A 16,922-nucleotide genomic window follows, 5' to 3' on the forward strand; every position below is an offset into this window, starting at 1 on the left:
TGAGAGCCTAAGTGCCAGGCCTTATGCTGGATGATAGGATGGCAACAACAAACAAGACCCAGGGCCTGACTTGAGTTGCTCAAAGTCTAAAAGAAGGAAACATTATTATTAATGTGATAATTATTGTCACTAGATAAGCAAAGTACTACGGAAGTACATAAGAGGGCTCTAACTTCTAGGAGGAAAAGGAAAATCCAAACAAAATACAGGGAGTAGTATTCCAAGCGTGGGCAGTATGCTCAAAGACCTAGAGACAAGACGGTGGGAAACTACAAATTATTTAGCAGGCTAAGATACAGCATACAAAAGCATAGCAATAGATGGGACCAGATAATAAAAGACTTCATCAAACTTGGATTCGATCCTGAGCATGATGGAAAGCCACAGAAAGGCCTTAAGCAAGAGAGTTACAGAGTTTAGAACAACTCTCAACAACGGTGTGGAGACAGACCAGAGGGGCAAGTCCAGAGGCCATCAATATCTTAGCTCTGTGGTAACCGCTGGGATCTATTAAGTTACGTATCTACCCAGCCACACTGAAATGGGAAATTCTGTTCCCAGACTTCTCTTTTTTAAAATGCCCAATATTCCTATTTTCTTTCATTTTACCTCATGTATATTTTTGAACTCTTCTCTATAAGGCTCTCTGTACCCTATATTTTCTTTGGATGCTAAGCCTAGGACTGGCCTCTGAGACCTGGTCACAGTCTGACTGTTGCCAAGCAAACTGGGAAGGCTTTTCCATGGATGCCAAGCTTCTTACCACACTTCATGTTGGGCAAAAATTTTAAACTAGAATGCTATGTCAACTTACCATCCTAACGCTCTAAGTTTACCAACCCAACCTCTCCAACTTGGTGTGCTCTTGAGCCCCTCCCACCAGGTTTCCAGTGGCTAAACATTTCATGTTTGCATTTGAGCATTGTCAGGATGAGGTACCTTATTCGTCTTTCCTTGACCACTTATTCTGGACTGGATCTGCGGATGGAGGTATGTATCGTGATAGAGATAAAAAAAAACTGAGATAGTGGAAAATGGCAGTCTTCTGTGGGAAGCTAGACCATACAGTTAGTGTGGATTTTTCAACTCCTTTAAGGAATTAAATTCTGAAGCACAGTTTATATACCTTTTATGAACTTCGTAATTGTTGAAGTTGGCTTCATATATTTCACTATTAAGTATTCTCTTCCTGTGATGTTAATGACTTACCTGCTTAAAGCAGGTGTTCTTAACCTTTTTTATGCCATGGACTATTTTTGGCATATTGGTGAAGCCCATAGACCGGACTCCTCAGAATAATGTTCTCAAATGCGTAAAACTACATGTGAAGTATTGTAAAGGAAACAAATATACTAAACTACAGTTACTAAAATATTTTCAAATGTTTGTGATCTAGTTATATATGTACTTCTTTATTAACATCTAAAATAACAAGATCTAGTTCTGGTTCTAAAACTGTAGTTTCAAATTATTTTGAAATATATGCAACAACTGTAATATATTTAAATATGATTTCTATTGGTGATAAAGTCACAGATACCCCTAATACAATTGTCAATTGTTGCCTATGTTCATAATTGAAGGAAATGCTATATTTCAGTTAGACATTAGCAAAAATAAAGATTTAATTTTTTTCCCATCCAAGTTTACTGAACCCTTGATTTAGAGGTGGTCTGATTTTGCTTTGTCATTTTAAAAGTAAAATATATTTGTTCAGTTCTAAATTATTTGGGCTTATTTTGCTGCCTCTTATGTGTTTGTTCTTTATGTTAGAATTGTTTCGCATCATTGAAACAGCCTTAATTGAAGGCTTTGATAAGAAGGATGCAGCAAATGATTAGAAATGAAAGGTTTTAACAAAAGCTCTTGATAATGTTACCTCAAGATATATCATCATGCCGTAATTATTTGAGCCCACAATTCTTCAGTATGTAAACGTCATATAATTTGGATCATTGGCATTAAACAATATTGTAGTGCTATCTTGTAAAAAGTGTTTACTTGATATTTCACGAGGGAGTTTGTTGATTTCCTATGACTTTTGCAAAGCCTGTTATAGCACCATCACTTTCACTTTAAATGGGTCCTTGTAACATTCCTCTAGGAGAGCAGGATGGGATTTAACATCATTTTATTTTAATTTAATTTAATTAATTTAATTGTATTTACTTAATTTTTTAATTCAAGTTTATTGGAGTTGAGGAAGCAGAGAGAAGAGGCGCCCGCCAGGGCTCCCAGAGTTGTGGAAGGCATGGAGGAGGGGTGATAAATGCTGAGGTAGGTACTGTGCCTGACGCCCAGGCAGGTCTGGAAGCAGCTCTCGCAGATCCCTGGTCAATCTAATGGTGGTGCCCACTTAGCATTCTCCAACCCAGAGATGGGCCCTGGACTAGTAGCAGCCCTAGCCCTCAAGCAGATCTCTCTGTAGTTGCAAACAGACCAAAGCATCCCACCCTCAAAGGGTGCAGAACACGTTCACATATGTGCACTCACTTCATCCTCGCCACAGCTCTCTGAGGCAAATATTCTTCTCCCCATTCTTCAGATGAGAAAACTGACACTTAGAGAGGCCTGCAACTGGCCACCTTAAATTAGATAGGTGTTGATTTGGCAGTCGGGATGAAACCCATGTCTGTCTGACTCAAGCTGGGGTTTGCTGATCTTGTGTCCTAAGGGTCTCCTCTAGCCACAGCCAGGCTAAGCCAGGCTAAGATGGAGCCCCAGACCATGTGAAATACAGAAAAAGGTAAATGGAGGGGAGCAAGGAGTGAGACTTTTACCTGGTTCTGGACAAGAAAGATGGATTGAGAAATGCAGAGGGAGCCAGTAGAAGGCACTCTAAGCAAGTTACTCTAAGCTATAGACTGGGAGAGAGATGTATAACCCACGTAACAAATGATTCAAATTCAGCATAAAGAAATCCATAAATCAGTAAGAAAAAATACAAACCCACAGAAACATGGGAAAGATAGGAAAAAGCAATTCACCAGGGAGGAAAGCCATCTATTTAAAAAGGGCAGCCTAACAGCATGAGGAAAGGCAGGACTTTTCAAATTGTGCTTTCATGTCTCCTGGGAATCTTAAGATGCAGGTTCTGGTTTGCTAGGTCTGGGGTGAGACACATGTCTAGCCAGGTCCCAGGTGACGTGGACACTGCTGCTCTGAGGAGCATTTTTGAGTAGAGAGGGCGGAGGTAGCGGTAAGGGGTGAACCTTTCAGCCTGGCAGGCATGTGTCCTGACTGCCACTTTTCAACTGTGAACCTTGGGCAAGTCACTTAATGTCTCCGTGCCTCTGTTTCCTCATCTGTGAAATGGACGCCATAATAGTCTCCATCTCCTGGGACTAAATGAGTTAATACAATGTAAAGCATGTAATACAACATGTGGCACAGGTAGTGATTGGCGTAGCAGTAGAAATTCCTAGACAAATGCAAATGAGCCACACTAGGATACCATTTCATACCTACCAGATGTCAGATGTCAGAAAGTCTGGCAAGTTCAAGGCTGGGGAGACAGACCCTCTCACACACTGCTAATGCGAGTGCAAATTGATACAGTCACCTGGAAGAGCAGTTTGGCAATATCTGGTAAAGTTGAGGTGCTCCTACAGTGTGGTTCTAGGGGTGTGTGTGTGTGTGTGTGTGTGTGTGTGTCTAGAGAGAGAGCAGCAGTGTGTAAAAACCAGTCCTTGGAAGCATACACAGCATATTCAGCAAACTGGTTGACCCTGGGGAGGCAGGAAAGGGAATACAATTGGGGGTAAAAAAAAAGATGCCTTCAATTTTGCTGTAATCGAAAAAAAGTTTGAAACAAGAAAACTAAATTTTAACATTTGTTAACTTTGGATGGTGGGTACGTGATTATTTGTTAAATTATTCTTCCTACTTCCCTATATTTTTGTTTAGTTTCTGAAACTTATTTTCCAGGAGAGGGAAGAGGGGAAGATGGGAGCGGTTGAAGCCAGTTGTGGAGGTGGCAGTGGTGGTGCCACCACTAGCAGGCGGTGCCACCACTGGCAGGGGGGTGCGGGTGTGGTGTTGGGTGTTGGGTGGGAAGGACAGAGGTCCATCTACTGGGATACTGCCTTTCTTCAGGAATGAGTGGAAAAGAAATTGACAGAGGTAGATCATTTAACCTCAGAGAGGGACCACTGGGACCGTCAGCTCCCAAGTTCCTGCTCTTGCTCGAAGGTGACCCAGGTGTGGGTTAGGCAGGCCCAGCCAAGGCCCGGGGAGCCCCGCAGAGTAAAGGTGGAGGTTGTACAAGGCAGCCCAAGTCCTTTCTTCTCTGAGAGCTGACCTGGCTGTGACATCGGGAAGTGCAGGCATTGAGGCACCAGGACCTCTCTCTATCCTGCCAGGATCCCCGGCTGCCCTTCACTCAAGGGTTTTCAGTGTCAGCCTGAACCCCGTGGAGCGGTGCCATGCTTCCAGCACAGTCGGATGTGGCTGTACCTGGACTGGACCAGGAGTCCAGAGAAAGGGACATTTCACATCCCTGAGGAGTCGTTTCGTAAAAGAAACTCTTAAGAATCACAGAGCAAGGAAGGCCAGAGATTGAAGGGCACGAGTTGGTCCAGAAATGGCAAATGGTCATCCTGTATGATACCACTCTCCACTCTTACATCCATGGCAGACATCACTAGTCAATTAAAAACCCTGAGTCATGACCTCAGAATTCTTCTGAATCCACTGTTCAAGGTACTCTCCACAATCAATTGCACTTGGCATGCAAGATGAATTCTGCTTAGCATCTTTAGCAGATCCCCTGGATGCCCCGTGCATACCCCTCGTCCCTTTCCATTTCAGGGCACATCAGTCTGGCTTGCAACTGCCAATTCCGGCATCTCTTTGCCTAACACAGACCAGTGGTACCAGGAATTAATGCCTGCTCGCAGTTCTCAGCCAGTGACTGGCAAGAGCTGGCAAATCAATACCCTAGTTGCCTCACCTTCGGGAACTGATTATGGGAATCCCCAAACTAAGACACCCCCTTCGTCCAGTCCAATCCTTCCGTTTTCTGGAGGAGGGAGCTGAGAGTCAGAGGAAGGGACTGACATGCCCAAGCAGAGCCAGCAGCAGGCCCTCACGTAGACCCGGTTCTCCTGACCGAGGGCTTGGCCCTGCCCAGTGCTGGCGGCCCCTGAGGGCTGCCCCTGCCTTTCTACCCTTCCCTGCCCCCAACTCAGCAGTTTATATCCCAGCGAAAAAGAAAAGGCCTGTCACAGGCTAAACAACCCAGTGACATCAGAGGCAGTCTGCAAAGAGACCATCCCTGGAGCCCCCAAGCTCATTTCTGGAGGTGGCCACCTCTCCTCCCTTGGTCTGGGGCCTCCAAACAGTCCCTTAAGCTCCCAGGGCCTTGGTCTCCTCAGCAGAGGGACAGCTAGGAGTGGACAGAAGAGGTTAGTTAGGTCAACAACCAGCCCCTGCTCCTCCCCCATCACGGGCACCCTCTCTGGAAAAATGTAAATGCATGTGGCCACTTTTATAAAGAAAATAGTTTAAAATTATATCTCCTTTATAATCTTAGTGGAAAATACATATTCTTTCAACCTGAATGTTAATTCTGGGTATGTCTGCCTGGATCTTCATGCACATGGGAAGCCTGAGATCCTCAGGTCTCATCATTGTTGTGGAAGAAAAAGCAGGTCCTGGAAAGCTGCTAGGTTCTGACCTCCTCCTCCCCCCTACTGTGTGACTTGGTCGCTTCTCACTCTGAACCTCAGGCTCTTTGTCTGTCAAAGAGGATGAGAAGTTCACCTTGGAGTATTGCCCTCAGACTGCAGAGCGGGGAAGCTCTAGGCAGGAGAAGGGGCCTCTTGCCCTTCCCTCCACCTGGGAGGCAGCCTGGAAGGGGACAGCCCGCAGGAAGGGTGCGGCCAGACAGCCCCTCCTGCCCTCCTCCTCCAGGCGGCCCCTGGTGACAAGGCAGGGAACCTGAGCCGCACTAGCCCCAGTGCCTGGAGACGAGCTGGGAGCCTGAGACATGAACAAGATCTTCCCCCAGGTAAAAGCTGCCCTGCCCTGGGGGGAGCCAACCCTGGGGTAAGGAGTGGGGAGTGAAAAGGGGAGACTCTGGGATGGCTCAGCTCCCCCCTGTCCTGGAGGCTCCCTCTCAGGTTGTAGAGGGCTCCAAGGGTGAACCAGCGACCCAGTCCTGGTGTGAGTGTGGGAGGGAAACAGGAGGCCCGGGAGGGGGCCACGGACATGACGGGAGGGGGCGTCGGGGAAAGCCTCTCCGTTTGAAGGACGACTGTACGCCAAGTGGACAGTGGAAGCCAAGGCATTCCAGGCAGAAGGCAGCGTGCAGACAAACATGTGGAAATGTGAAGCGGGTCTGGTGAGTTTGGGGCATTCAGCACGCTGAGCACGCTGGAGCGTGAGGGGCCAGGGCGCCCACATGAAGCTCTTGGTGCCCCTCGTGAAAAACTCCGGTGTGGCTCCCTGAGACTGGACCTCACTGCACCTAAGCCCACCCCTCACTCTGTTCTCTTGGGCAGGGGGATGTCAATGGCATTGCCGCTGCTGGAACCAAAGCCCTCCCTGGAGAGGAAGGTAAAGGATGGAGGGCCTGGGGACAGTGACCCGTGGGCTGCCTCCCAGGTGGGCTTTCCTGAGGGTGGGCTTTCCTGAGGCTGGGCCTTTGCCACAGAGGCACAGAGAGCGCTCCCTAAGGCTCCCACTGTTCCTCAGACCTCTCCCCTTATGTGATGTCATTTACTCCCAGATTCCTGGCCAACCATGCCCACATCCACCTGATTAATAGGGTTGTTCCTTCTCTCCAAGCACAAGGAGATGTGCTGCCTACCTCAGAGGCATTGTACTACATACTGTCCACATGTAACCTATAGAAGAAAGCTCTGGAGTCAAATACCTGACCTGTAGGTGACCTGGGCGATTCTCTTTGCCTGTAAAGGATAAAGTAGGTGAGATCATATACTTATTTAGCACCTACTATGTGCCACTTACCATGTGACCAGGACAGTTCGAAGGAACACACATTTATTGAGCGTCTACTATGTGCCCTGTCTTGGTCCACATTTGATCTATGAGGAAACAGGCCCAGAGAGGTGGATACTAATAATAGCCATAAAAGTTCAAGGTCCTAGTATGTGCCTGGCACTGTGTGGTCTCTTTTAATCCTCAGGACAGCTCTGAGAGGGGGATCCTGTTATGGGGCAATGACAGACGAGGCAGCTGAGGTTAAAAGAGGTTTAGTAGCTCAGCCAAGCTGGAATCCCACACAGCTGGGCAGTGGAAAAGACAAGATTCAAATTCGAATTAAAGTCCCACTGGTTGCAAAGCCCTGCTAGCTTGGTCGCTCCACACTGGTATTTATTTCTTAGTAGGCATGACTGTGGAACAAATGGCCTCCTTCTCTCCACCTGTCCAGGGTGTGAATTGGCACCTAAGGGCTTTCTGGCTTTGAAGTACAGCATCTTCACCGGGCATGGGTCTCTGTTCTGCCAGTTCCGCCTCGAGTCTGTCCCATGACCCCGTCTTGCCCAGCCTGTGTTACACAAATATTTGAGGAGTGGAGCTTGGCTGACCAGGAGGCATTCCTTGCCCAGCCTCACGCCCTCTGCCTGGTTACCAGGGATTACACTGTGTTCAGTGAACAACAAGGGAGCCACTGACTGGGCTTATTTAACCCTTTTGTGTTCTAGATTTACTTACACACATAGCCTAGAGCTCAGGTTTAGTTTTAACATTGTGAAAATATTAAAAGAATCTTGTAACTTTATTCTTCTTTTCTGCTGCTGAAAAAAAAATTTAAACCAACCGTATGAAAGTTTGGGGAAAAAAAAAAGGGGGTCATCAGTTTTAGATTTATGTTCCATCTCCTATTATCATCTCCTTTCCCAGTGTACACCCATCCCGGGCTCCAGCGACACCAGGACACTTGCTGCCATCCCCCCCCCCACCCTCGCCCGCACCCCCCCCCCCATCCACAGGCCTTTATTCTTGCTGTGCTGTCTACCTGGAATGCCCTCACCTTGCACCTTCCGCTCACCTGCCCATAGAAAGTCCTTCAAGCACCCATGGCACCTTGCTCAGGCTTCCTTAACCACACTTACTACCTGGCTCTGGGAGCTGCACAGGGACAGGTCTGATTGGTAGACAAGAGTAGGTAGCTCCACAAATGTGAGTAGATTCACTGAAAATGACCGGAACCGACTTGAATTGGGGCCCTTCCCTTGCCTCCTGTATCTCTGGGTCAGAGTATTCACAAAGCACCTACTATGTGCCTGCCCCTCACATGGTGTCCCAGGGATGGACCCTGGGCACACTGATGCATCAGACCTGCTCCTACGTCTTTTTCTGAGATAACTGGGGCCCACAGGACAGCAGTTGTCCCCATATTGTCCTTTTAACCTGTCCATGTCTTGTCTTCTAAGTGCAACTACAAACTTTCAGAGGGCAACTTGAGCTGTGTCTGCTTTTGTGTCCTCTACAGAGCAGGACACCTAGTAGGTCCTCTATAATGCTTTCTTTCATTATTTTACAAGCAAGCAAAATTAGAGGAGCAAAGTAAGTTTAAGGAGCAAGATGTCTCCAATTATTTCCCCAGTGCTTAGGTTACAGCTTGACACATAGTAAGTACTCAATAAATACTAACAATAGCTAAAAACTTTATAGCATTTACTATGTGCCAAGCTCTGTTCTAATACATTAACTAGCTTAATCCCCTCCACAACCCTAAGGTAGGTAATATAATCCCCATTTTTCACATGAGGAAAATAAGCACAGAGAAGTAAAGTGACCTCTCAGTGGGGCCCAGCTGGGAAGTGGTGGAGCTGACAGGCTGCAGAATGCGTAATCCGTTGGCATCACGGAAAGAGCACTGGTTTGGGCAGCAAATAGGGACTCATATCCCAGCTCCGCACAAAGCGACTTGGACCTTGTCTTCTCTGAGCCTCAGTTTCCTCAACTATAAAGTTTGTTTTGAAAAATAAAAATAATGGCTTTGAAGGGCTTGCTATAGTTTCTGCCCCCATGGAAGGGGCTTGATAAGCAGGTGTCCATCTCTCCCTGCCTCCTGAGGAGACAGCCTCCTGGAAGGACAGGAAGGTGACGGCAGTGGAGCAGAGACCTGGCTCCCTCATCCTGACTGCCACTTACCAGCTACTGGACCAGGGCCCAATCCTTGGTGGGGGCGGCCCACAGGCAGAACAGAGAGCACCATGGTGGGCTTAGGGGTCCCCTCCTTCAGGGATGCCCTTCCTGCCCCCAGACTCCTAGGTGGGGAGGGGCCACTTGTAGGAGGAGCCAGATGCGTGGATCCCTGGGCCCCAGGGCTGGCTGCTCCATCACTGGTTTCCTGCTCCACACTGCAGGCTGCAGTGCCCTCTGCTGCTCCCGCCGAGGGGCCTGCCTTTCGGTCTTCGTGCTGCTCCTGCTGGCAACTCTTGCAGCCCTGATCGCCCTGGTCACCATCCTGGGACACCCACCACGTGCGCCAGGTCAGGTGGTCAGGCTTGCTGGGAGGGGGTGCGGGGCACAGAAGGATGGGGGACACCTAATCCTGACTGGCTTCTCTAGGAGTGGCTTTTGGACAATTCTTTAGGGTGCATACATAGACATGGACACACACCCTGAAATATACATGGCTCTGAGCCTCCATTTGCACATCTGTAATATGAGCCACTGAGAGGGCCCAGCTCTGATGACCTACCTCCTCCAGGAAGCCTTGCCTGACCCCCAGGCTGGTTAGAAGCGGCCCCCACAGCACCCGCACTTCCTCTTCTCCTGGACTGGCTGTTCTGGGTGGGGCCGTCCATCTGTGTGTCTGCCTCGGGCGGGCGTATCTGATACATCCCTTCGCCCTGGCTTCAGTGGTGAACCCCAACACAGCCCCTGCCCTTGCAGCGGTAACATGTTGGAGAGCAACATGAACATTCGTGATCACAATGTTCACAAATGAGCACATTAAGGCAGGGTTCATGGGGCTCCGAAATCTGGAATAGAGGCTGAATGAATGATGGAATGAATGAATAAATGAATGAGCCGAGTGGGAACCTTGAGAAGAGAAAGGGAGCTGAGGCATGAAGGGAAAGTGGGAATTGGTTAGTGGAGGGAGTGGCAAAAGCATCCCAGGCACAGGAACACTATGTGAGGGGTCCCTGGAGTGGGAGAAAACATGAGGAGAAAGAGAAACTGCCAGTGGACATGGAGGGCTAGAGCAGTGGACAGGGCCAGGGGCTGCATGGGGAGGGAGGCACCATCCAGAGAGCCATGGGAAGGGCTTGAGCTTGGGGTGTGGTGTCACCAGATCTACTCTCCTGACAGATGGCTCTGTAGCCAGGTGGTTGGGGGTGAGGGTTGTGAGGGGAGGAGGCAAAACCCACAGTTCTCTACATGCCTGGGCAGGAACGCGGGCACTGAGGGCGAATGTACACAGGTGAGGAGTTGCATTCATGTGCCTGTGTGTATGTGTCTGTGCGTATGCCTGTGTCTGTGTACGCATGTGCATGTCTGTGTGCCTGTGTGTGCACACCTGGGCATGTGCATTGGTATGTTTATGTGTAGGTGTGTGACAATGTGACTGTCTCTGACAGTCTGTCCCCTTCACACGAGCCAAGGCAGTTCCAGGAGCTGAGAAATGGCTCCCAGACATACAAGCACAAACCTCCTTCCACCTCCAACCTGTGTGCATGTGTATACACTGCACAGCCTGTGGAGCCAGGGGACCTCCCAGCTCATCTTCCAATTTCTCTCCTTGAATTCTTTAGGAGAGAAAGGAAGATTCTCAGAAGGACGTATGTTTAGATGTCTGTACTGGACACTGGGGAGGCAGCCCCGGCCTTGGGAAAGAGTCAAGTCAGCAGGCCTGGGTTATTAGCTGTGTGACTGCGCCTGTCGCATCTCTCTGAGCCTTCCTTTACTCATCTGTAAAATGGGGCTAATGATGATACTTCACAGAGCTTTGGGGAAACAATAGAATAAGATTGTGAAAGTGCTTTGCAGACCATAAAGTTGTGCCCAGATGTGAGGAATTATGGCATAATGGTTCCCAGCCAGCCCCATTATATTGCTCTGGCAACCAACCTGGCACCAGGAGCTCCACCATTAAAACCACTTCCTTGACTGAGCCCTGTCCTCAGGAGCCTCCCAGGAGATTGTCAATAAGCTGTCAGTAAAAGAAGGAACTATGACTTACTCGGCACTTTTTATGTTCTGGGGTTATGTAAATTGCCCCAGTGGTCCTATGGGGTATGTGCTATAATCCCCATTTTGCAGACAAGAAAACCTGAGGCTCAGAGAGGTTGAGTCATCTGTCCAAAGTCACTCAGGTGGCACATGGTAGAGCTGAGACTTTGGTCCCCAATGCCGAGCCCAGTATCCTCCCCGCTGCCCCAGCCCCTCTAGCCAGCTAAGGGTGGGGCTCAGGTGTGGGAACCTGGTGATGCCCTTGTGAGTACCACCCTTGACCCTCTGGAGTCTCCCCTTGCCCACTCAGGGGCCCAGGCCTGTGTGACACTGACAAACAGGACAGGCTTCCTGTGCCATGACCGGAGCGGCTGCATCTCAGCCAGCGGGGTCTGTGACGGCATCCGCACCTGTTCACACGGCGAGGACGAAGATGAGGCCTTATGCCGTGAGTATCTGCTCAGTTTTGCCGCTGTTCCAGATGCACCCTCAAGGGTCCCTTGGAGGTTGCCCCTCAATTCCAACTATCCCAGTAGCCAAACTGAAGCTCAACCACACCCGAAATTACCAGGCCTTTGCTGATATGGTGCCCTCTGCCAGGAACAGCTGCCTCCACCGGCACACACACATACGTGCCCACACTGGGGAATGCCTTCGCTGTGTGCATCTCCATGTCCAGAGAACCTGCACTCAAACTGCATGGTAGAGTTCAAGTGTTACCTCCACCAGGAAGCCTTCCCTGACTTCCAAACTAGGTTAAGGTCCCTGCTTTGGGGTCCCACGTCCCCCGTGCTTCCCTGTGTTCCAGCCCTAGTCACCGTGGCACATTTGCCACAGCCATCAGCTGTGACCTCCTCTGGGGCAGGCCTGGTCTGCTTGATCTGGGGCCTCACTCCCTGTCACAGGGCATGACACACGGGGGTATCCAGAATGATTCTCTGAATGAATGATGGAATGATTGAAGGACTGAATCAATGAATGGGAAGATCTGGTCCCAGACTTTAGAGATCTGACAGTTCTCAGGAGAGAGGAGCTGGGCCACTTTGCATGTAGGAGGGAGAGAGCCTGCTGAGTTGGAATGGGTGGGGTGGGGAAGCTAGTGGGAGGGGGGCATTATATCACAGGCCCTCAAGACTAGAAGAGATCTTAGAAGTCATCCGGGTTGTGTCCCAGCTCATGCCCCAATCCCCTCTATAACAAATCCAACAGAGGCCACCCAGCTTCCACTTGCACTGCAGCTTGAGGCCGCTGCACCCATCATTGCGGGGTTTTCCATGGGAATGTCTCCCTTGTCCTGACTTTCACGCTGCCTCCCACCAGCATCCTTGATTAGTTCCCTCATCAAACCCTGGCCCCCATGAACCAAAGTTTAATCTATCTCCCTTGATGGTCTACTACATGGATTTGGAGATTGCTTTCTTACTCCCCATAATGTCCCCTCCCCCAGGCCACACTCTGAACCCCACAGTCATCCCCGCTCCAGCCAGCACTCCACAGAACACATCCCAACTGCCCAGGTCCTTCTCCCTGCACAGGCTCCAAAAGCATTTAGGACATTTCTGACTGGCTCTGGCTAGTCTAAGGAACAAAGGCTTTCCCCCTCCCGGGGTTGAGTTATACCTGTAGTAATGTGGCCTGAATTCACGTTCATTTTTGGTAGCCCTGTCACACTGCTGCCTAACACAGAACCCACTTTCAAGAAAGGTGGTCTGACGCTGTCTCATGTGGTACGTGAATACACACCCTCTGAGTTCCGAGTTCTGGGGCCCAATTGCAAGACTTCACATCTATTCTTATGTTCCAGCTGGAGGAAGCTTCCTGGAGGTGAAGGAATTTGAACTTGAAATGGAATGGCTTTGGATAGGTGTCCAGCAGGACACTTGTGGAGGAAGGAATAGTGCCGGCAATGGTGTGGGGGCGGATGCAGAGGAGCTGAAGAGGGAATGGAGGAGGGCGAGGCAGTTTTCTGGGTATCTTTTTGGGTGTCCAGGGAAATAACACTCCTCTCCTCTTGACTCAGTCTCCTCCCCAGGAAACTTCTGTGCCCTTCCTAGGGTGGGTGCATGGTGACCCTGAGTTTGGCAACTGCCAGGGTGGCTGTGACAATCCACCTCAAGATACCCTGAGACAGCTGTGGCCAGGTGTGGACTTCCTCCTGCCTCATCTGTCCCTCTGCAGGAGATGTGCCCCAGAGCCTCCCTAGCTTCCTTGTGGCCCGCTGTGGAGACCCGGCTTCCTGGATCTACTCAGACCAAACGTGTGATGGGACCAACAACTGTGGGGATTGCTCAGATGAACTAAGCCCAGGTGGGGGTCTGGGCACAGACGGGGCTGCAGCAGGTGCCCAGGCAGTGGTCAGGGGGCAGAGGTTGACCACGGAATCTCTGAGGTCCCCCCCACCATCTCCTCCTTGCATCCTAGGAAGTTTTCCGCCACTGCTTGGATGCCTCCAGTGGTGGGGAGCTCACTACCACACCAACTGGCTCTTTCTGGAGGTTTATTCTTCTTTAGTGGGGAACTTACTCTCAAGGACACAGATGAGGAAATGGGGTCTCAGAGGGTGATCATGCAAGGAGTATGTACGTGGCCCAGCTGGGATTTGAACTTGAGTCTCCCTCATTTCCTCTGCAGCTCTCCACAACCCTGTGAGGAAAGCAGGGCAGGAATCACTGGCCCCGATTTATTTGTAGGTAAACTGAGGCCAGAGAGGAGAAAGGACTTACTACAATGAGTGACAGGAAGGGAGCTTAGATTTAAACCAGATCTCCTGACTGCAAGTCCGGCATCGTTTCACTGCCTTGGTTTCCTTTCAATCTCTTCTTCAGTGTTCAATCAACACACATGGTCTGAGCACCATTGGGAGCTGAGCGTGTGCCAAATTCTGCATGGGGACAATCAGGTGTCAAACCTGTGTCTTACCCTAGGACTCACATCATACTGATGAAACAAGGAAGTGCTGACGCCCTGGGGAGGGTTTTTGGTATGGGGTGGGGGTCGTGTAAGAATCGAGCAAGGCTTCTCTCCGTTTGCAAGCAGGCCTCAGAGAATAGACAGGGTTTCAACAGGCAGAGGCTGTGATGGCAGGGAAGGATGCTGGAGGCCCAGGGTACAGGGCCAAGGAGGGAAGTCCGTGAGAGCCCCTCAGGGAGCCCTAAGTGGCTGGCGAGGCTGAGTCGGGGTGAGGGAGGGAGGATGGGCTGGGGAGACAATATGCACCCCCTTAATATTTGAACATTGAGCATGTGCCTGGCACTCTTCCTTAACAACAACTTTGAGTAGATGAGGAAACAGGCTCAAACCAGGTGAGAGCCTTGCTTGAGGTCATGTAGCCTATGAGTTTTGGTCTTGATTCTCTCTTGTGCAGAGAAATAAGATACATTCCACCTATGTCAGGTGAGGTGGAGCTTTGGGGAGCTATGGCAGGAGTCAGAGCTAGGGAGTATCCTGGGTGCATTGCGCATTCCAAGATACACCAGCTTCTCTTCTGTCGGCTCTTGTCTCCCCAGTGACAGCATGCCCACCCTGTGGCCCTGGGTGGTGGCGTTGCCCCTCGACTTTCTTCAAGTATTGTGGCTGTATCCCAAGGAGCCTCTGCCGGGACCACGTGCAGCACTGCTCCGACTGGTCTGATGAGTACACCTGTCCTGGACCCTGAGTGAGCACCCAGTCCAGAGCGAGAGGCTGGTTGAAATGGCACTGATGACCCTTCATACAAGAATCAAATCCAAGACCATGAGGGCAGGAAGAAGCCTTCAAGATTATCTAGTGAGATCTAAGCACTGTCATCTCTGAATAAGAATTGTCTCTCCTGCTTTAAAGATGTTCAGCTTCTCCTTGAATGTGTCCAATGACAGGGAGCTCACTACCGTGCTATGCAGCTCCTAACAAGGATGAGGAGTTCTGCTTCCACGATTTTAGGCCTGTCTCTGGGGCCCCACAGAGGAAATCTGCTCCTCTACTCCTGACCTTATCACCCCATGGAGCAAAGATAAGTCTCAAACACCAAGTTGAGGAGTTTAGCCCTTAGGGATGGTACATATGTCAAGTGTATGCCACTTCCTGTCTATTTGTTCCCTAAGACAGATCTTGCTGGGCTTGACTACAGTCTTAGCATTTTTCTCATCTCAGTAATCCTACCAGATCCTACTGACTGATCACATGAGATTGCACCTGAGACGGGGCATTTGTCATCCTGCCAATGGGAAGCCAGTCATCCAGGAGGCTCTGAGCTGTAGAGTAGAGGTCTGGAGAAAGAGCAGCCCTTCTGCCTGTCCCATTCTCTACCCTACCCCGTGACCAGGGCCCAGCCAAGCGGGCCAGGTTTCTTATAGTATGGATTGTATTTCGGTTCCAGAGTCTGAGTGAATGAGTTATTTCTCTGCATACTTTTCCATCTTCACAACACCCAGAAAGGCAAGGATGGATATCCCCATTAAACAGATGAGAAAACTGAGGCTCAAAGGGAGAAATCACTTGCCCAGGATCATACAGCAAAGTCAGTACTGGAACTGGGACTCAAATACAGTCTATGGTGTCCCAACCCTGAATCCTTTCCTGCTTCCAATGTGATTATATTTTGGCAGGGGGGCGGGGAGGTGTGTAGAGTCCCTATGGGGTATTTTTAAAAGTAGCTTGAGGGTCAGAAAGTGTCCCACCCTTATTCTGAAAGAGAATTGGAATTGGGCCAACAAGAGGGTTGCTGTTGAAAGAGAGACATCTCTGCATTAGAAATTAATAAAAATCAGTTTCATGTATCAATCTTGTGTGAGTTTTGAACTGAAAATGGGCAACTAAGAGATAGGTGAGCTCTGGTTCATTTGTCACTCACTAAACAGTCTCTTTGCACCTCCTCTGAGCCAAGCAGGTTCTGGGCACCCAGGAATGAAGAGACCTGGGTCCTAGCATACGAGGAGCACAGGGTCTCATGGAGGCACCTCACACGATGGAGATGGGTGGGACAACAGGAGGGCACCAAGGAAGGGCCTATGGAAGCCAGTGCACAGTCGTGTTTCTGACCCTGATGACCTGGAACAGGGTGCCTCAGGGCTCCTGCCTGAAGGACAGGCAGCCCTGGACGCTGGCACCTTTGGCTGAGTTTCTGTCCAACTGCAGCACAAGCAAGGAGCTGTGGCGACGCTCCGGGTGTCATCCTGGGTTCTGATGACCGATCCAGGGGAGCCTCCTTCCCAGAGGAGGGAGGCTGGCTCTGGAGAATGTCCATTGGGACAGGTAGGAGAGAAGGGCATTCCTGGCCAAGAGGCCCTTGGAACAAAGGCATGGGGGCGTGACAGGGTACAGCTCAGCCAGGGAATGCCAGTGTGGTTCAGGCCAATGTGGCCAAAGCTTTGATGGAAAGAGACAGTAGTAGGTGAGCAGTGACACAATCCTGGAGGGCATAGTGTGTCACACTTCATCCTAAGGATACTGGGTGTCATCAAGGCGTGATAAGCAAGGACGTGGTCTGGAGCTACAATGGACTTGAATGACAAGAGTCTAAGCAAAAGATGCCAGAGCTTGGACCAGGTGGGCAGAGAAGAGGGGATGGCCAAGGGCTACTCACTGGTGGAACAGGGGTGGGGGGAGAAGAGGAAGACAGAGGAGGCCGGAGGCCTGAAAAGGAGCACCTGGGCTCCCGCCCTGGGCCATGCCTTCTCTCACAGGGCTCCAGTCTCCAGGGGAAGAGAGGGTTGAGCTGGTTCCTGAGGAACAAGAAAAAGTCCAGAAGCTCGTTTCAGTGCTCAAATGCCAACATGTTCCTGACGTCCTGA

General features: G+C 50.0%; 1 protein-coding gene across 2 annotated transcripts; it reads left to right on the forward strand.

Moving 5' to 3' along the window:
• Positions 1-95: 95 nt before the first annotated feature.
• On the forward strand, positions 96-15,911 carry LDLRAD1 (low density lipoprotein receptor class A domain containing 1). 2 transcript variants are annotated; one of them, XM_081055202.1, is made up of 8 exons: positions 96-990; positions 2,188-2,277; positions 5,914-6,010; positions 6,504-6,558; positions 9,342-9,467; positions 11,465-11,602; positions 13,333-13,461; positions 14,661-15,910. In XM_081055202.1, the coding sequence occupies exons 3-8, from the start codon at positions 5,990-5,992 to the stop codon at positions 14,807-14,809; spliced, it is 618 nt and encodes a 205-aa protein (XP_080911328.1). In that variant the 5' UTR covers positions 96-990; positions 2,188-2,277; positions 5,914-5,989; the 3' UTR covers positions 14,810-15,910. The 2 variants fall into 2 exon arrangements, with proteins under 2 accessions (XP_080911328.1, XP_080911327.1); XM_081055201.1 differs by lacking the exons at positions 96-990; positions 2,188-2,277 and having other exon boundaries at positions 5,985-6,343; positions 14,661-15,911.
• Positions 15,912-16,922: the final 1,011 nt, after the last annotated feature.

Source organism: Rhinolophus hipposideros (genome assembly GCF_964194185.1).
Source record: "Rhinolophus hipposideros genome assembly, chromosome: 8".
In the NCBI taxonomy this organism is placed as follows: Eukaryota; Metazoa; Chordata; class Mammalia; order Chiroptera; family Rhinolophidae; genus Rhinolophus; species Rhinolophus hipposideros.

Coding starts and splice junctions, on each gene's coding strand:
- LDLRAD1 (XM_081055201.1), top strand. CDS start 6,320: ATGTGGAAATGTGAAGCGGGTCTG. Junction 6,559..9,341: donor AGCCCTCCCTGGAGAGGAAG/GTAAAGGATGGA, acceptor TCCACACTGCAG/GCTGCAGTGCCCTCTGCTGC. Junction 13,462..14,660: donor CTCAGATGAACTAAGCCCAG/GTGGGGGTCTGG, acceptor TTGTCTCCCCAG/TGACAGCATGCCCACCCTGT.